We start from the raw sequence: 21,436 nt of genomic DNA, 5'->3' as shown, positions 1-21,436 counted from the left end.
GCCACTTATTTTATTAGGTTGCCAGTGTTCAATAATCAATAGTTTGTCACAGCTAGCCACTCCTGCAGCATTTTCTTTCGACTGGCTCAGTTTCACAGCTACTTTTCATAGGAACTGAGTGGGCAGCTTTAACTTCTGATGTATATACATACATCCACATATTGTTCCTGCTGGATGTGTTCAGATATTATCTTGATCTCTTGCCAGAAGTATTCTAATATTGAAAAGGTTTCCCTCCAGTTTGAACTCAGTTATATCACACTATCCTTTGAAATGTTTTGATGCAGCACTGATGTAAAGCACAGGAAGAAAGTGGAGAAAAAAATGGTGCTGCTTGATTGCACTCCAGTGTAAGTTTTGAACACAGGACGCTCTCCCACAACCACTATGTCCTCAAAACAAGAGCTGGAGGAAGTTGATAAACCTGGGCAGACAAGCACGGATGAAGAAGACCTCCCAGGACAGTTCTCTGTTGACAGCATCAAAAGCCACAGACAAGCACCCAAAGGTCAGGAACAGGTTGTGGTGATGTTTTCTGCACTTTTCCCTTCCAGTTGTCAAGGTGGTGAGATCAGACACAGGGGGATTTTCTGGTTTTGAGTGATTAAGCAATGTCACAGGAGGTTGTGTTCAAGGTCATGGATAACAGTGGGACAGAAAAGTCTCTCCCACTTTTTGACAAGGAAGTGCATTAGGTACATAATAAGCAGCTGGTTTTAGATGGACAGCTTCAGTGTGCTCGTTTGGACCACTAGATAAGGAGTTTTTTTGAAAATCCTGTGCATGCACAACCTTCATTCCCACACCATTTAGTGTGGTAAGTAGTACAGCCTCACAATCCAGCTGCTCCATCAGACATGTATCTGCTGGGATCAACTGCTACTTGTCCCAGCTGCTTGTGACCTTAAGCCTCTGTTGCTGATGTGCAGGGGTTTGACAAGAAGCTCCGGGAGCATTCATTTGCTGCTAATTCCCTGTCGCCATCAGTCTCTGAATGCTGACATGCATACAGTACTTGCACGGGCACACACACACACACACACACACGCAGTATGGCTCCTGCTGTGCAGACAGTCCATCGGTGTTGCCTGCTGGGTTTATCTGAACGAAATTATTATCACACTTCAGTTAGCACATGTCACTGAGCCCTGTCTGTGTCTGCCATGTCCCTGTCCCATCCTCAAACACTGACATTTACTGACAGCAGCATTGGTCACTCTATGCTAATGCAGATCGTGGGTGGATGTCTGTGTGTGGCTGTGGTTGTACGCTCATCAGTTGTATGTTTGTGTGTGTTCAGCATTTTAATTCACGATAGATTTTTTTTTTTTTTTTCCTCCCCTGCTCAATCACAGACACAGCCCTCTTACTTAGTGTCACAGTAGAAATTCAGTGGCCTGAACTGTATTCTCTCCTCTGCAGAGAGTGGTGACACCTACCAGAGGCAGGTGCTGTCCATCTTCAGCATTGCCTCAGGGATCTGTCTTCTTGGAGTGGCATGCATGGCTCTCTACCACCGCAACAAGTGAGTGATGCCATCCAGCACCACATTAGTAGAATATGCCCCCGGCTGTGCAGAAAGAGCACTTTACTATCATGGCATGGAGCCCAGTGAAATTCTAAGTGTGAGTCAGCTAGAGGATGTTTTAGCATGGCATCAGATCTAAATTGTGTAGGATACATTTGGGACGGATACTCATGTAAGATTTATTTGTAAAGATGTTTTAGCAAGCAGGTATGTCACAAAATGCTTCGCATAAAACAAAATACACAGGAGCCAGAACATGTTAAAAAAAAAAAAATGTTAGACACTAAGCATGCGCATATACTTGTGCAGCTGTGTGCTAGGCACCAGGAAAGCAGCCCACTGAAATCAATTAGTCATGACAAAAAAAGAGTAAAGAGAAGAAATGTAGACAAAAAATATTGCAGATTGTAAGGGGGAGGTGTTAAATTAGGTTTTGTTGATTTAATTGGGCATGTTGAACAAAATTGTTTCATTTTCAGTACTGTAGCACTCTAAGTAGTGCAGCCACTATTGGTCAGCATGACCAGAGTGTCCTGGCTCAGAGTTAATGTACCAGAAATTATCCACACCCACAAACCTTGTTAAATTGAATCTCTTTCCCCCAAATGTTGGCTGATAGTGCAACTCAAGTAGATAGATTCTCCTGCTAATACTTAGAGAAGATTAACCATTAGCACAGTTGCATTCTTGATTGTGTTTGAAGACTTTACAAAGGAGTTAGAGATAAGAGACCTGCTACATTTTTAAAGACCCCAGGAAATGAAAATCAAAGCCTGGTTAATTATATGTAGTTATAAAGTTTAGTAATTAGGAAGGATGTGTAAGTGAGACTAAGTAAGTGCTGATGCTGCCAAATATCCACCGCTGATTATTGCTTTATTATTTCTTTAAGTACTGCACAATATTGCATTATTTGCAGTAGTAGTAATCTTTTATACTTACTGAACACTGAAGAATTAAAACAAACACAACAACAAAAAGTAGTGACTATATATTGTACTGATTTCCTTTAGATGCTCTACCAAGTGATTAGTAATGGGGTTACTTCTCATTTGAGACTGGGTCCCAGCACCAGGAATTAGTCCCTCCCAATCAATAGTTAGTTGCAGCTTAGTTTGATGTCCTTTTTAACCAGTTTAGTCATTTACAGCCTCAATTTTAACTGCTTCCCCTGCCCTCTATTCACAAAATATTTAACATGCCTCAGCTGCAAAGAGTTTAACAACCTAGTATTTAAAAATGAACATTTAATGGTGAATTAATATTTAATCCAAAAGTCTTAAGCATCAATTAATTTTTTAATCCAATCAAAGTTTAATCCAGAATAAAGGAACACTCTTATATTTTATATTTAAAGTAGCTTAGATATGCTATTTTACTTTTCTCATATTTTGAATAGTTTTGTGGTTACGTGAAAGTATTGCTTTTAAAATGAAGCAATTTATGGTGCTCAAAAACTGTAAAGGTACACGCGGATAAATTAACACCTAACGAAACTAGCCCCATGAATATACTGATGCATTATCCATACATCAAAAATGTTACAACCCAGGCTTTCTTACTTTTTTTCCCGATATATTATCACAAAGGAGAGTCATGGGCATTTCATGATACATGGCCTTGATTAAATTTTCACTTGTGCAAGACATTTTCTCTCGTGATGCTATTTTTGTAGCCGTTCCAAGCACTTTCACCACTGTCAAACCTTCAAATACAGCTCACGAAAAAATATCTAAATGTGAGTTTCAAATTGACTGAAGCTTATTTTGTCACTTTGACCTTTCACAACACTCATACATTCACAACTTTCGACAAACGTTGTCAGGTCTTGTTGGTTCACTAAAAGATGATTTATCAAAGATTTTTTTAACAAAGTCACAAAATAGAAAAAAAACGTCACATACATACATGCCGGTCTATAAAGAGTTGTTCTAAAGTGAAGTCTTTCTCCCAAATCCAGACAGTTTGTCAATGTGGCAGACTGTATGTGATTTATTGTGCATGTGCACGTGTATGCATGTATAATTACCCGGCAAAAAGTTATTTATTTAGTGTCTTGTATGTAATTTTGCAATCTTACCCTCTTTGTGCACCTCCTTTTCTCAACAGGAGAAACAGGGAGAAACTTCAGGCTCATTTCTCTGACAGCCGCAGCCTGAGGGACTGCAATGTCAACGCCTCTGGCCTCATGTCCAAATCTGTTCCCAGGCTTCAATACAGCCTTCAATTTCAAAAGGTACATCTTCACCAACATATTTCCACTTATATCTTAATCATTATTTGCACCACCGTCTTAATATACTGTATTAAACATTTCTCAAAAACAGAGTTCATAGAGTACTTGACAGGATAATATATGATATATGCTTTAATAATCTGTCTACTGGCCAAAGTATTTTGTTCATAAGCTAGAGACAGTGGGGAATCCTAGCTTAAAATAAATATATCATGTGTTATACAGAAGCAATTTTCTTGTCATATTCACAAAGACAGATTCATGTGACAAACTGCAGATCATGAATTCACCGTGCAAGCACAGCAACTTGTGCAGAGAAATAATGTTTAAATGGCACTTTGCTAGTGATATTTCACCACTAAGAATGCCAAAACCGCTGTAATGAACATTTTTATTTTTGCGAAAGGGACTTTTGCTAAAAATCTACAGAAATTTGTGTAAAATGGAGCCTTCAGTCAACTCAGAAATAAAAATTTTTAAAAAAGTTATTAAAGTGATTAAAATAATGATTAAAGAAGAAACACAGCACTGAGGCATTTTGAAGAGAAACAGTGAAGCCAAAGGAGAAAAATCCAATTTGGACAGAAATTTTTACAATAAGAAATCACAAAGACTGATGTCTATTGTAAAAGTTAAAAGAAATAGCAGAAAACTAAACATAAAAAATGAATTTTCTCTCCTGCAGTGACCCAGGCACCCGGGTATTCATAGCAGTGCAGGTGGAGGATGTAGATGTCACACAGAATACCAAAAGTAATTGCAGCCTAATGTGCACTTGTAAAGGTCTTATGAAATGAGTGCAAGCACTGTAACACATTAGTACTTTTCCTCTTTGTTTTGCTTTACAAGATGGCCACATATTGTGCTCATTAATAATGTTTAATTCTCTAATAGGATGTTTGTGTGTGTGTGTGTGTTTGCATTTTCTTTATCGGCAGCCTTCTTTCATTGTTTGGCAGAGTTAGAGCTGTTCCTACTTTTTTGTCATACGGTTGTGCTAATGGTGTTACTGACCCTCATAAATCGCAAGAACATAAATCTTTCACATTTACTGTGATTTGCATGACTCTCACATGAATGTATATGCGGTAGGTAGTGATTATGCTTCACTGATACAAACAAGATGTGCCTCAGATGACATGTAACTGTATCTTTCACGCCTGTCTGATAACCAACACTTCAGTTTTAGACGCAGTTGTGTCTGTTGTCTAACATTTTTCATTCAGGTTTAGCCTTGTTCTGTCATTTCTGTGTTTGCCAAATGTAGCCTGTACAGAGATTCCTTAATAATGCAACAGAGTCTAGTGTCACCCTGTGAAACAAACACCCCTCGAGCTAACCCCACCCACAGAACTGCAGTTGGCACGATCTGAAATCTGTGGTTGTCATTAGAAATTAGGGCTGGGAGTGGTTGACAGCTAAGTGGTACAACATTTGATGTGAATGTTGCAGCTAATAAAGTGGCTAAGTGAAATAAAAAAAACAAATTTCAAAACAAGCCTCAGTACAGGACATGATTTCACTACTGAACCGATAAATTCATAACACTCCGTATGGAAAACCATAGCTCTGTCCACAAAGTTCTAGTTATGCCAGATCTCATCGCATCAACACCCAGCTTAACATATTTCAGTCAGATGCCTACAGTCCCATAGCATATTGTCCCAATAGTAGGCTGTTATATTAACACTGTGGCTGTGAGTGGTGACAGGAATTTATGAGGGCTCAGTATGTATTGAAGCCCCATATCCAGCCACAAAATCCTTTCAGAGCTGGACACAGGGAGGATGCCAAGAAGAAGGCAAAGACAAAAATAAAAGACAATAATAACACAACCACACTGAAACACAAACTGTAATAGAACAGTGCGAGGGAGGCTTAAGGTGGGATGTGAAAGATCACTGGCTGTAAGCACCCAGGAGGGGGCTTGAGCTGAAGAGACCAAGGAAAGATTAACAAGTGAAACCCATTTTTCCTCAGATTTGACACAGCAACCCCAGACCACTGCTTCTCTCCACCCACTCCCTCAGCTTGCCACCATCCAGCGAAAGGACGTGTGCTGTGGGTGGTGCAGTTCTGCAAGTTCTCTGTTTTCTTCAAAGTTAAACTGACACAATAGTCTAGAAGCAAGAACAGAGCAGAGTGTTCCTAAGAAGGTTCAAAACATTTGGTGTACGGTATACTGCATAACTACTCAGCAGCAGAACACAGTGGTTTCTGCTGTGCGCGTTTGAGGCAATTAGGTGGAGGATGAGTGCTGTGAGCTGGAAAGAAAGAGCTGGTTCTGTGGAGGCAGGTGCAGAGGGGAGGATAAGACTGAAGTCCATTTTGGTCAGTGTTTTGCATGCACCACTCGTGTGTCATTACCCGGGCCAAACATACATCACTCAATTCTCTGAAGACCAAGACATTTTCCCTAAAGGTGCGCTGAGTAGCAGTGCTGCAACCAGCTATAAGAAGTTGCTAAACCCAGTACCTTTTTAAAATCCACACCTGGGTACCACTGGGTACTATGAGTACTCTCCTGCCCTGAATTATTATAGCTTACTTCTCTCTGCACCTGCTCTGGCACATGCAGCATTTTTCGATATTTCTGTTGCAAATGCCAATATATATTTGCACATCTGGAATAATCGCTGTGCATATGTTCCTTCCATCTGCAGATATGGGTTTGAGTAACGATATAAATTGCACATGTTCCAGCACTATAAATGCATAGGCTTGTAAACTGTTGTATTAAAATATATGGCTTCTAGAGGTGGGTGACAAATTAGTAGACGAAGAGTGTTCCATCCCAGCAATAGAGTTCCAGAGACTTAGAGGTTCACATAGCGGCCCAACAACTTCCCAAGACATTTCATGCTAGGTTTTTCCTTTAATTTGCCACCTGTCTGTATACAAAATAATGATTCTTTTCAAAAGACTTCAAGGGAAACGAAAGCAAAAGAAATGGATATACAATTACTAAGTTAAACACCTCCTCTGAGATTTGAATCAACACCTGTGACAATGAAATTCTGTCTCAAATAAAAAGAGATAGTATACACCCACACAACACTCTTCGCTGGAACAGACATGCTCCGACATGAAGGAATAGGGGCACACAGGCTGAGAAGACAAGACACAAAATCTCAGTTCCCATCAGCTGGTAACTAGAGTAATGTTACCTAACTAATTTAGCTTTTTGCTAAGAAGGGACACCCTCAGGAATGATGCAAAGCTCTAAGTGAGCATGCTATTTGAATACTGCATGGGTAGAGAAACAGTAAGGTCAGAGAACAGAGCATTGTGTTCTAAAAAGCTCAGGTGTACAACAAGGCTGTGTTCTGTTACACCAAAGTTAATTTTCTAATACTGATAAGACCATAAGACATAAGACAGTGTCTTCTTTCTACAGGTCCCAACTTTGGCAACAAAAAAATAAAAGAGCTAAGCAGAACTCATTAACATTTTTAATGCAGTTTGTGAAATTAAAATGTCTGAAACTCCAGCTGAAATGATTTAAAATGACACTGACTCATATGCAATAAAACGCATACTTGCTAATTCATTAAACTGATTTGACAACATTACATACTTACCTTATTGTGGTTATTGTTTATTAAAGTTAGAAAACTAATACAGTACCACAGTTGTGGTTTATCTGTAATTGCTGATTTATTTATTTGTTTTTTTGGTCACTTTGTCATCCTTGTCTTCTTGTGCTACTGATGTTTTTGCATTTTCCAGTGTCCTGTAATTGCCATCTGTGGTCACAGTGGCTGACTTTCAGCAATTTTTGCATCAGTTTGTTTAGAATAAATGGGTACTGGACAGGTAATCAGTGAACTAACAGTCCACTCTCCTTTCAGATATCTTCAGATTAAGGGGGAGTGTTGAAATATGTCCAATAGACGTTAATTTGTGCAGAAGTACAATGTCTCTTGAAGGTGTGATTCTTATCGTGGCTAAAAAAAAAATAGAAGGCACAATGCAATAAGAGAACTAATGGAAGGAGAATATTAGCCACTTGTTCAGCAAGAGTTGTGACAGCAGTGGGGATAACATGAAAGCTTATGTAGGTATTGCCGTGATTAATAATGACAGCAAATGCAGCTTTAAATTAACTTGTTGTTACAAACGCCATTTCAGTGCATAATCCTGAAACAACTGATTCACACTTTGATAGCAGGTAGAGCCCAAAGTGTGTTTGCTATCACTAGGAGACCCCTTATACATCTGATGGTGTTTTGTGCTGCTGCTATCCTTGTTGAAGAATGGTCAAATATCCAATCATGCACAGTTCAGTACCTGTGATTCGATGGTAATCCAAGGAGGATTAATGCTGCACTGAATGCATAGTACTTTTTTATGTAGTTCATATTCAACATATTGATATTTTTTTTCTCTTATTCTGTCAGACTCCCGTATTTTCCCTTTGTCTCCCCCTGAAGTAATTCCTCATTGCATTGTGTTCATCCAAGACTTACACAAGTGGCATAAAACAAGGCAGAAGATAGAGATATTTGAGAACAAGTGAAATGGGTTATGCCATGCAGGTCTGCCATTGTCTGCCACAAGCTATTTATTTTATCCCCTGACAAATATATCATGCTCCAGGAAAGTTTATCACTGCAATTGTTCCAGAAAGTGAAGTGTTCTCCACCCGCAGGGTACATGAGAGGGTGGTCAAAATCATCCTCTTTTCTTGCAGAACTAGTGCACAGCAGTAACAGCTCCCTATGGGAGTCAGTGGTATAATGGAGAAAAAAGAGGCTTATCAGGCATGACAATCCCGAACCGGCGCTAAGTCACATGCAATTGCTTTAATGATGTTCAATCAGACAGAGAGAAAGGGCAGCACAGGAAGTACTGTAACTGAAGTAACACAATTATCTCATGATTTAGGGTTTTAAAGGTGGGGTTCTTGGGGCATTCACAGTCACTGTGCCAGAACTCTATTTGGGGTCTATTGTAAGATAATGGTGTTAATTTTGATAAGAATAGGGAAAAGAATTGACGGGGGGAATTCTTTAGGAAACTATTAATGTAATCTTGTGTGGGATTAATTCCTGAGTGCTGTGAGGACCGATGTGGAGTTTTTTCACATAAAGTCCCCTTCCTAATCTGCAGTTTAAAATGTAAAGTGTAATTACAGACACTCTGCCTGACTAAGGAGGTATACATCAGAGAGAGAACATCCTCAACCTGACTGGTGACTTACTGTATATATTATGCATTGAGCTTATTTCTGGTGTTAACTTAGATAATTGCTCACATCTGAACACCTTCTCTTTGATTTCCTTCCTGATTTTGATCACAAGAATAATAATGAAGATACATTACTACATTTCACCGCTTGTTTTATGCACTACTCTACTTTATTTTTTGCAGAGCTGCAGTTCTCATGGATCATCTGTTAAGGGCGGCAGTGTGGTGGCAGGCACATCAACGGTAGCCCCACCTATTCTCAGCAGAGCGTTGTCTAAAGGGAAGCGCTTCAGGTGAAACTGTGACATCCTTGTATTTCCAGCCTTGTTTTATGTTTTTCATTCAGTCTGCCCATATCCAGTTGTAAAAGGTTTAAGATCATTGATCATTTCACAGATCATTGGCAAAATTGTTAGAAAGATTTATGATGATTTATAAGTGGGAGCAGCTAACCTAATAATATATCTTGGATACATAACCAATACCACTGGCCTTTGTACATATCATTAGTTTGAATCAGGCATTTTATATGATGATTATTGGTTTAGTTAGTTTTATAAAGTTAAAATTAGGATTTCTCACGACAGTTGAGATGTCTTTATTTACACGGCATGCTTAATAAATTGTGCAAACTGATTAGACGTGTACTCAGGCTTCCTAAATGACTGCCAGCGTACTGATAGGGAAGAGCATATAGGGGAACGAAGATGGCGCACATTTTAATGTTCAGTGTTAAACATTGATTCAATGAAATTTCAACAAAACTTCCCTGCAAGGGACCTCAGAAGCAGTTGTACTTTGCAATCCCAGCAGTCAGTATCAAAAGCACGAAGGAAGTACAAAAGTTTATATACTGTTTGCACCTGTTGCACATATTGCTGGTAAATCACTATAAATGTTTGATTGTCTGTGAATGTGTAACTTTGACTTGATCTGATGGAATAAAAGTAATTCTGATGAAGAGTATTATTTCTTTATAATGTGATAGCAGAGAAAACAGGCATAAGGATCAGTGCACAAGGCTTCACTCATTTATTTGAAGTCTCACTATGTCTGGAGGTGCATTAGACAAGCTTTCAGTCTTATGTTGCAAGGACATACAGTACTCTAAGGACATACAGCAGCAGCCATGTTTGGGGAGACAATGGTAAGCTCAGAGGTAGTGTGTATACAAGCAGAGAGGGTTTTTAGATGTCTTGTTGGCTATGATGACAACTCTAGTGGTTGCAGTTGTTCTGTGTTTTAATGGACCAGTGCTGTGTCACAGAGGCCACATATGACACATGGCTGCAGGGACGATACCAACTTATTCTGGCTTTTTATGCTACACAGTGTGATGCAGGTGCCTCATGGAAGGCGGTTGACAGTCAATCATCTATTCAGTGTGTTCTCAGAGTAGGATGAGGCAGGGGAGAACTAGACCGTGATGGATGATGTTGAGATGCTTTCAGTTACTGATCTGAGACACTGAGCCACATTGTGAGCTGTCAAGAGAAAAAGCCCATAGTCACATGTCAATAAGGCCCATCACTGTTCTTGCAAAAGGTCACCTCTACATCATAGGCTTTATTACTAGGTTTGTGCATATGCAAATTGATTCACCTGCTTAAATGCAGCCTGAACTGGCTGAACTGAATTTCTCCTAAAACAATGCAGACCTCATATAAATCACTGACAGTGTAGACCTAATATGATAGAAAACCATGTACCCTGCCCAATTACTAAGAACAGAAACCATCAATAGCCATGCTGCAGGCTTTGTTTGGCTCTAGTGCCAGCCGTATATTCCAGACAGCCTAATAATCTAAATTAGCTACTTTTGTTTTGTTGCACAAATAGGCATATAGCAATTTATTACCAAGTGAAATCAATACAAACATGTTCACAGTGACAACACACTAAGATATAATGTCTACCATATTCACCATCTTAGTTTAGCATGCCAAATAACTGTGTACATAAGGTACATCTAAGAGTGGTGGAATTAGTAGTTTTACATTTGGTCTTCAGTAAACAAATGTTTGCCTTTGTGGTCCTACAATGTTAGGGCATCACCAAAATAAAATGAAATAAAATTCAAAAAGACCATTGATACATGTACAAAATACATAGTTCATGTTATTTTGGGCACAATTTTACTGCATTCTATATAAACTGAGTGAACCTCACAGTTCTGATCTGCCTATATGTAGCCTATATGTGCCACCTTCCACTGCCTTGGAAGGTTCAGTGTGTCAATCATGTTGTGGAATTTGATCAATCACCAAGACTCATTTGTCCTGATTACATTAAGGGGAAATTGTCATATTGTACACTAATCAATATGCATAGGTCAAGTCAGAGAACAAGCAATTTTCAGTAACCATACTCTGTATCTGTTGTGATCTGTGGGTGTATCCTACTGAATCTGTAGAACAGGGTGTTTCTTCTGTTTGTCTTTCGTACTGTTTTAATTCAGATCAGATCCTTTGCCACTTGTCATCCCCCTCAGTCTGTTTTTTTCTCTCTACTATGTCCAAAAAAGGAATAAACAGAGAGCAACTGATTAAAATACCTGCTGGATTTCTGTCCCAGGCAGCCATACCCATTTAACACCAGGAGGCTGTAAATTTTTTGGTGAATTGTAGAGATAAGCAGCTGTCTTTCAGTTTTAGACGTTTAACATTTAGCACACATAAATAATTACAATAGCCTGGTGATTTTGTTCATGGAAACACATTTTATTTTTTCCAGTTTTCAGTTAATTCTAATTAAAAAAAAAAAAATCAGCATACTAATAGCCAACAAAACTGATTCAGCTTTATTCATAGGAACTTTTTATAACATCAGTCGATACAAAAACTAATGTTGCCATAGACTAGAGCCAACATTAGCCATGCTTTTTGTTCCACAGCCATTTGGAAATGATCACAGGTGAGTCTTTTTTGCTCAGTGTCTGCCATCAGTTAATAGCTAGATCTCTGCTAAACTCTTTAGTTTACTGCATGGTTTAAAATAAATAAGGGAGTTCATTTTAAGGTCAAACTACAAAAAAAAGTTTGGACCTTTTTATTACTTTTTAAACAGGAAAAAAAAAAAACATTCACCACTTTATAGAGCAGCAATTTTTGTAATCTGTTTCTGCCTGAGGCAAAGTTATTCAAAAGCCAAAATCAAGCAGGGATAATGTTTGTCACTGATATGTGTTTAATGCTTCAATACAAACAAGTTTTTCACCCAGCAGTAATAATATGTCATAGGTTGTTTTTCTGGTTACAATCAAGTGATCTATTGCTCACAGAGTAAACAGCAGCAGGTAAAGGAGAGACGCCTCAGTCTGTAAAATGTAGTCAAATAAACCAAAAATGATTTGGATCTCTATCTTATAGTCCGAATCGTTGTGGGAGTTGTTCAGTATTTTCGTCATATACTGACACATCAGCTTGTGTATTTGCTGCACATGTGCAGGGATCAGCTTTGGAGGACTACTGTCCACAGAGCAGAGTTTCTAGGCATGGAGATGATCAATATTGCAAGTGGGTTTATACATAATACTCATTTAATGTCCATATATGAAATATGCCTTTGTGTATACACATAGGTGTAACATTTTAAAGGTCACAAACAGTAGCAACTTTTTCCCATATGGTCCAGAGGTGCTGACATCTTAAGACAACTAAAGGTTTTTGGATTTATGGCTGCCAATACCATTCTGGCCTTTATCTTTACCACAAAGGATGGCTGTGAAATTTAGGGTAAGATATTCATGGTCTCAGGGTAAATACTAAAGACTTTAATGATCAACCAGCTTTTCCTCTAGCACCACCAAATTACTTAGTTAAAATCAGTTAATATTCTCCAAGAGTACTGAGTGAATTAACACCCTGAGATGAATGGGCACAAAAAAAATATCTGACTTCAGTGAGCCCCTGACTTTTAATTTAGCACTGTTATCAGGAACAAATTTCACTTTTTCCAGTACTTTGGTTTGCGACAAAACGCCTGCAAAAACTAATGACATTCCAATGAAGCTGTTTAGTACTAATTAGCAAATGTCGGAATATTAATAGGGTGTTAATCGGCAGCATGTTCACATTCTCAGTGTAAATATGTTAGCAACCTGAAAGCACAAAAAGTGCAAAAAAGTAGGGCCTCAGAGATGCTACAGACACGTGGCTGTAGGATCATTCTTATTCAACCACAGTTCTTTTCTCTCTTCTTTTTGATTGAGCCATGACAAATAATTTAATGGAAATTGTATTACTCACTGGTAAATTACTGTTCTTTCACATCTATCTGATAACCCATCTGATGCTAAGACTTCAATACCAAGGTCATTTATGCAAAGAGTCAATTGAATGTGGAATACGATGCCTATTTTCCACTCAAACATCAAACAGAAAAGTCAATCCATTCCAGTCCATTTTCCAGCAATGAACATAGAAGATCAGATAAATTTGATACAAAAAAATGAATTAGTAAGAGCTGTCTGAATTTAATTGAAGCTTTTGTGAAATAGTGGGTTAAATCTGTAATATTTATCCACTTTATTTGTTTTCCCTTCCTTTTGCAGGAGTAGTTCTCTTTCACTCAGTCCTGCCCAACAACGAAGACAGGCTAATTACTTCAGGACCCCACCTATATCCAGAGGGAAACACAAAATACCAACAAGTCTCACCGATGGGGCCAGAATGGTTGGACATGTCTACAAACACTTGCAGGAGGATGAGTCAACAGACATGGAGTCCATAAGAAGGTGAAGGGTTTTTTGTTTTGTGTGTGTGTTTTTGTTAGTTTTGTTATGTTTGTTTGATCCTCAGAGAGGAAATTCTTTTTGCCCCCCTCAAAGCTGAGGTCAAGAAACCAGTTCAGTGATACAAACACTAAGACTAACTGAGGTTAAGTCGGAGTGGCAGAAGGATAATTTGGGGAGAAATGAGTTTATGGCTGAAATACTCTCAGTTCAAATCCGTGAACTAGCTTATGAAATCTGATCCAGGGAAATAAATGAGATCTGCTGTGCCCTCCTTCAACTGGGACTGTCACAATTAATTTGGCGAACACACTTGATCCCAACCTCTTAACAGTATCATGGTGCTAGGGAACTCCAAGATACGAGTCTGTGTAATCCTCCCTACATTTGCCATCATGCTGCTGCTGCAAATGAAAATGAATGCTTTATCTGCACGGTTTTGTCAGGGTTAAAAATATAACAACTGTGCCAAAGCTAGTTACCAGATGAGACACAAGTTAACATGATGATTTCCAGAATGGTTGGATTTGGCTAATGCTTGAGCATTATGGGAAGGCATTACAATTTACATATCACAGAAATAATTTAATTTAGTGGCATTCACAAGCTGAATATAGCACCTTATTGAGTGACAGCCGCTCTCTAGAACAAGACTACAAATCACAAAGGATTAATTTCAGGCATTTTTACACATCTTGAATTCTCCTCATGTTCATCTTCATGTCAAGTAAGAACAGAGTTGCCCTATTTTCATGGCTATCATAAGTGAAGCACAGCTATTGGCGCTGTTTCAGGAGGAATAAAAAAGCAGGAGGGACTTTTGGCAGAGCCAGCTCTCACCAGTTGGGGCTTATAACATCTCACACATTTTAAAAATACAGTCTGATGTTTCTCATTAGCATGGGTTCAGAAAGATAACCTGATATGAAATCCTCTTTGACATATTTGTTATCACAGAGGAAATGTTCCTCCTGTGTCCTACAGGAGGAAAGAGACAATCTACAAAGAAACCAAATTTTGCATCATGTCACATCAGTGAAAACTTTTTTTTTTTTCTCCAAGATTTAGAGATTTTAAATACGATTGATTGTTACATAACAGCTGCCCAAGTTGGAATATATTTATCTTACACTGTTCACTTAGGTGCTTGTTTTCCACAGTAGAAAAATGCATCATGTCAGGCAGTTCCACTGGCATTTCTTCTGAAACAACACTGAAAACATTAAATTATTTTAGGTTTTGTTTACAGATGCAGAAGAGAGTCTTTAAGCCTCAGTAAGGCATCCCTATTTAGCATATGACTCCGAAACAGCCTAATTTGCTGTCAGTGTGTGCAACTTGAGCGATGGCACTGTTACCAGACACGTCTATCATTAAAGCAGTAGTGTCCCTCGTGCTTTCCACACACTTAAAAGTCTCTAGCAATGTTCCTATTAGCATGCCAACCTGATTGAGTGTTACAGTGACTTGTTAAGATACACTGCAAGTTGCCAAACCCTTTATGTGACCTATTTCCATAATTTACATTTTTAAACAAAGCTCTATGGAGCTTAGCAGTTCTTTTAAATGGCTGTGCAGAGATCTTCCAGGAGCGTAGCACTTTCCGTCTTAACACACACACACACACGCACACGCACAAGCGCACAGATGCTCACAGTAAATAACAAACAAACTAATAAAGAAGCTGCTAATACTTTTTTAAAATCATAAAGGCAAAATCTGTAAGCTACAGGCAATTACATCTCGCACAGCTTTTTCAAATGTTTAGAAGAAGATCTGAAATAAGATGACTTCTCATCTTCTTGGGGATAAGATTGCATTTGTACAGTTAAACTATTTAGATCTCATTAGCCATTCCCTTGCTGCTGCATCAGTCAAGTGTGGCTTTCACTGGCCTTCAGGATGTCAACATGACCTATTTCTCAACTTACCAGCCATGCAACACCAAGCTACCAAGCTCAGAGCCCCTGCTTCCTCCTCCTCCTCCTCCAGCCCCTTCCTCTACCGTGTTGCCATGGATACACCCTCTCATCTCTGGAAATGAGAAATGAGAGGTGGGAAGGAGAGTGAGAGAATGGGAGAGGGAAAGTGAGGAAAGAAGGAAGATTGTTCAGAGATGATGAGGGCACAGCGATGGAGAGGTGAACGCACAGAGCGTGAAGTGTTAAAAAAAAAGCTGCAAACAGGACAATACTTTTTCATGTTTTCACAACACCCATGCAGTATTGTCACTTTCATTATCCAGTGTCAAAACACACATTTTCCTATTGCAGATAAGGACAGAATTGAAGGCAAATTTGCTATGGGGGTTATTTTTAGATATGTTTTGATCTGCCGGATTTACCTCCAGCTTGTATTCGCCCTTCTATTACCAAGGGAGGAGTGGGGAAGTAATTCAATTATTTAAACTTGGTTATACTACAAATAGTCTCTGAAGGTTGACAATAACATTGGCTGTCTCCTAAGGCGATTCTAAATGTGAATTGACTCTTCAGTAACAATATTAACTCTTGTGCACATTTGATGCATATACAAACTTACCCGCTTATCTCTGGATAGGTTTCCCCACTCTGCTGTTTTATTTTCATGCCTAATATGATGCCGTAGTGTTTTTCATGCACATGATTGCCGGATGTATTATCATGCAGAGATACACGCTGAGATCTCACACCCACAAACACACCTACTCCAAATTGCATCATAAGCCTGTTTAAAGATTTTGTAAAGAGTTTCATTTCAGAAACTAAATTTAGAGCAGCACTGCAAGGAGGTTATATATCTTTTCTTTCCCCACATACTCACTCAGGCCAGGTTCAGGAACCCTGCAGTGGTGTTGCTAAAGCCTTAAATCTCTGATCAGTCAGTAATGAGATCAGTCAGTAATGAGAGAATAATTCTTGGAGCAACAATACAGTCTATTAATGCTGAGGATTACAAATAATTAGACAAGATTATTGTATGAAAGAACAATACCTAAATAATAATAGATTCTTGAAGATGATTTTGTGTCGACCTAAAGTGAAATTGTAAAAAAAAAAAAAAAGAGTTGCAGTTTTATATCCATGTTTTATAGTACTTGCTCTCTTTTATTCATTTTAGCAAATTAGTGTCTAGCATGAAAAGGTCACAGTATAAATGGTTTGGTCTTTCATTCTCATCCTGCCATTTTTACTCTTTCTTCTTCCTAAAGGTATGATTCTGCAAGCGGAAGAGTCAGTGCTCTCATCAGCAGGACCTCTTTTCCTCACTTTGCAGCCAGAAAGGGATGGACCGAGGTCCCCTGCACCCGTCTGGATAAGGGAACAACCTTCCCTCCACCCTCCATGCGCACCCGTTCTGTGCCCATCATCCCCTCACTCCAAGCGTGTGACCTCGAGGCGGGGCATGTGGACATAAGTGACCAGAATCAAGGGGGACTCCTCAAGTGGCACCATGTGCTGGCTAGAAAGACAGAGGTGCCTAATAGTAATTCTCCCTCTCTCCCCTGTGAGACTGTTGTGCTAGCGCCTGGTGTTATGCCCAGCAGTGTTACCCCTCCTGCCACTGCCACTGCTAAACTCGGATCGGAGAAGAATCTCAGCTCCACTCAAACACCCTGTTCCATTGAAATTACAGTGAAACTCACACAAGAATTAAAACAGAAGAGCTTTCCCAGCTCTTTGGAAATGTCTGGGTCTCACAGCGACCACGGTGGCACAAACGCCCCCAAGGCTGGGATTGTGCAGGAGTCAGGAGGGAAAGGTGTCCAATATTCAGGCAGAGCTGTGCACGTAGGCCCTGGGACCAGAGGTTTGAAGGCAGCAGGCCAAAGAGAAGCCCAGGGACAGTACCAAGATCAGACATCTCTTGTATATGATGGCGCAAACTGCTCCAAAGGAACCAGCTACAGAGGAACTGGAATTGCTTATGCCAAGCCCTCTGCAAGCTGATTGGATTAACTCTGTAAACCTTCAAAGACACCATTTCCAATAACTATATACCTTTGCTGGTGGCACAGGATGGTGAGCAATTGGGACCATCTGTGTGGCCACTCGGACCAGTAACAGATGGCCGTCGATTTTGAGGGAACATGAACAGATTGGACTGCAGTAAAAAAAAAATATTGACACAACACAAGACATCAAATTATAAAGAAAAAGAGACAAACACACATTGTGAATAAATGTGACTCAATAAGGACAACAAAACCGTGACTTGAGTGGGAGCTTGACTTTAAACAGTGTATTGAAGAAAATGGCACTATTTAAAAGGAGCTTCTACTTAGAAACCAAAATAGTGTGTCATCTCTATGTTGTTTCTCTATTGTAAAGAAATGAAATTATATATGTCATATAATATATGTCATATAGACGTATATATATTTGACATACAATTGTGACAAAATAAAGACTAAGATAACAGTGTTAAATAAGGGCCTGATCATCTCAATTTATTTTCAGTACATGATCTGAAGAAAGATTATCAATAGATTATGAATTGTTCATCTTTAATATACAAATCAATCCATATAAATAATAAGTAAATCACATCTAACTTTAAATATGCCAAAGAGTTGCCTGTTTATCTCCATGGCAACTACACATGTATCATGTATTCCTTGGTTTTTCAGCATGGATTTAATTATGTACCTGGTTAAGTAGCCCCAATACCCCAGCCATGCTAATTAAATATAGTTCATTATTTTTGCTTTACATATTTACCAGTGTCTTTAGGTATCTGATCTTCACATTTATGTCCTGTATGTCCATGTATGTATGTATGTGTGTGTGTGTGTGTGTGTGTGTGTGTGTGTGTGTGTGTGTGCGTGCGTGCGTGCGTGCGTGCGTGCGTGCGTGCGTGCGTGCGTGCGTGTGTGTGTGCGTGTGTGTGTGTGTGTGTGTGTGTGTGTGTGTGTGTGTGTGTGTGTGTGCGTGCGTGCGTGCGTGCATGCGTGTGCGTGCGTGTGTGCTTGTGTGTGTTGCCAGTGGGTGGGTGGGGTCTGCTGGAAATAATGAAGGTAAAGAAGGTGCAAAAAGGAGAAAGTATTCCTCCAAAATGTTCTTCTCTCTTTTACTTTAAAATGTAGAAAGTGGTTCACATGCATCTCACGATGAAGGTACAAAACAAGTTGAGGATAATGATGATAGTTATGGTGATGGAGTACTAATATAAGGTATGTGAGCAAAAAAAAGCACTCTTGAGCTTTTCCACGTTCTCACTAAGAAGAATTATGATTTCTCAGAACTGCAGTCTGTATTCATTATTTCACATGATGCACTTTATAATACATTCATATACTACAAACATAAAAGAATATCTGCATCATTGTTCTGAATTACAGCAATGGCCATGAGGTCTGTGGATGGAAATGAAGCAAAGCAGCATACAAGCTGAGTACAATTCTTTGTTTATGCCTCATTTACGTCAAATTCAGTATATCTGAGTTTCCTCCTTTTCTGGGTAACAATGTCTGTTGGCAAAGTAAGTCATACAGCACTTACAATGGGTATTACTGAGATTTCTTCATCACTGCTCTACAAAATAAACTATCTTGAGTTTATAAGAAGGTTTTTATGAAGATTAAAATGAACTCTATTGATCCCTGGGGGGAAATTGAGCCAATGCAGCTGCAAAGGAAAGATAAAATGACCATAAATAGAAAATATTTAGGATTCTAAATACATACAGTGACTATTGGCTAGACATAATTTACCTTACTTTTCACTGAATTTTCAAATGTTTGCAGATTTACATACTGCATTTATCCTGCAGTGCAAGACCACAAAAAGATGGTGTACAAATACAGAAGGGTGCCAAATTAAAGAATAGAACTGAATACATAAATGGAATAGCATAATAAATGTGGATGCTTCCATACAAGGCTCGCTGAATAATTTGATGAGTTTGGAAATTACATGCATTACATATTACAGTAGTTATGGTCACCAGATCTAAACCCAACGGAACAGTAATTAAAAATGTGGGGCTGACAGTACTTTCCACCACCAACATTAGGTGAATAAATAGAATATTTTTTGCCACAATGGTGTTTCATTCCTCTGGTATATTTCCAGAAAACTGGAGAATATCTGTTCTGGAAGCTCACAGCAGCCTTACTAAGATACTCATCTCTGTGTCACTGTCCATTCACAATCCCATATTACTGATTCGGATGCTCAAATGGGTTGAACTGGCTGTGGAATGTGCATCACTGGCTGTTCTTGATGTTAATAAATATGAGCAAGTCAGTCTACAGCAAAGGATGGCACAGAAGTCAGTGGTACTATTTTGTTAGTAACTACTTTGTATGCAACATTTTCATTTGCTGGAGAAAATAGAACAAATCACATCTATGACCAAGACTTCATTTAGATAGCAATATTCTAAATTATACTGTACAATCAGTATCTGTATTATACATTTTTATCCGAACTTGATGCTATATCTGTTTAAAGGTGCTATGTGCGAAATGTGAAAGATGTAGTAGCATCTAGTGGTGAGATTGCAGAATAACCCCTAACACACCATGTCCCTGTTTCTAGGCAGGGAGGGTATGGTTGCCACCATCTTTAAAACAAAACGGGATTACCTGTCTAGAGCCAGTGTTTGGTTTGTCCATTCTGGACTACAGTAGAATCATGGAAGTCCAACATGACTGCCTCTGTGAAAGGAGACCCGCTCCCTATGGCAATTTAAAATGTTCATTCTAAGAAAATGCACCAGTGACAACATATTTCTAAAAGTTATATTCTATTTCTGCTATTAGATCACTCTAACTATTACACATTGTACATTTTACATTTTAGGTTTTACATTAACTGTGTTTTATTCTAAAATCTGCATTTCTGTAGTATTTGCATCTCATTTTGTTTCTAGTAATGAAAAGTCTAATCTGTTTAATCTGTCTGACTGTTTTTTCATTTCAGTTATATGTCAGAAGATGCATAATATTTCAAAAGAGACACTGTAAGAGGCTCTATCCAACAGACCAACATACACTTGCTGTGGCTGTATAAATAGGATCCCTCTGCCTAAATCACTGATCCTTCCTCTTAGAAAACTGCCAATTGTGTTGCCATGTTGTTTGCTACATGTCACAGCTCCATTCCATGTCATTGCACTTCTTCTCAATACTGAACTTCTTACTTACTGTACACCTAAAAGGTACACTGTTGTAGTCAAACGTAAAAACTACAAATAATACCACCATCAGTACCTGTTAGAAAAGTGTCCTCCCAGCATGATACTAATGAGAGGCTATGTGGATTTGAAAAGGAAGGGATAAGTCTTTGATTACAGCTCGCACTGAGCTCTGGAAACACTGTTTGAAGCACCAGCGGAGAGAGTCCCAGTCTCACTGTTCACTGACTGGGTTATCTTACTAACAGAAATTGGGTAAGGAAGACCCGCCTGAAGCTATGTGGCTTGGTGAACTGTCGCTATTACTGTAATCAAGACATAGAAAAGGAGGACACTCTGAGCCAACGTTCAGTCAATGAAAAAATATGGCATTGATTGTTTAGGCCTTTATTATATTAGGCATTTAGGCTTTTTTTCAAGAACATCAAAAAGATTAGGCTTTTGTCAGTGTTTATAAAACATTTTAGAACAGCTTTTTTACAGAGTCACTATTCTTGGGTCCTTTTCTTCACAGCATGGGAGGATGCTGATTTTGTGAGGGGGCTGCGATGCACACAAGCAAGGACAAAAAGGAAGATTAAAAAGTTAGTGTTCTCATTACCCAAAATGAGACAGGTTTGCTGGAGGTGGG

The 21,436-nt window shown here is 38.9% G+C and overlaps 1 protein-coding gene across 1 annotated transcript in view; it reads left to right on the top strand.

Annotated features, from left to right (window-relative positions):
* nrg3b (neuregulin 3b) overlaps nucleotides 1–18,046 on the top strand; it is a 160,738-nt gene extending 142,692 nt beyond the window's left edge. Inside the window, exons 5-9 of the mRNA XM_026315497.1 lie at nucleotides 1,423–1,525; nucleotides 3,638–3,764; nucleotides 9,138–9,247; nucleotides 13,507–13,689; nucleotides 16,877–18,046. Of these exons, the coding sequence (XP_026171282.1) occupies nucleotides 1,423–1,525; nucleotides 3,638–3,764; nucleotides 9,138–9,247; nucleotides 13,507–13,689; nucleotides 16,877–17,615 (1,262 nt within the window). The 3' untranslated portion in view covers nucleotides 17,616–18,046. The remainder of the gene's footprint in view (nucleotides 1–1,422; nucleotides 1,526–3,637; nucleotides 3,765–9,137; nucleotides 9,248–13,506; nucleotides 13,690–16,876) is intronic.
* The last annotated feature ends 3,390 nt before the right edge of the window (nucleotides 18,047–21,436 follow it).

Source organism: Mastacembelus armatus, chromosome 19 (assembly GCF_900324485.2).
Source record: "Mastacembelus armatus chromosome 19, fMasArm1.2, whole genome shotgun sequence".
NCBI classification, from domain to species: domain Eukaryota; kingdom Metazoa; phylum Chordata; class Actinopteri; order Synbranchiformes; family Mastacembelidae; genus Mastacembelus; species Mastacembelus armatus.
Note: the sequence above shows the minus strand (reverse complement) of the source record. Positions and strands in the feature narration are given on the sequence as shown.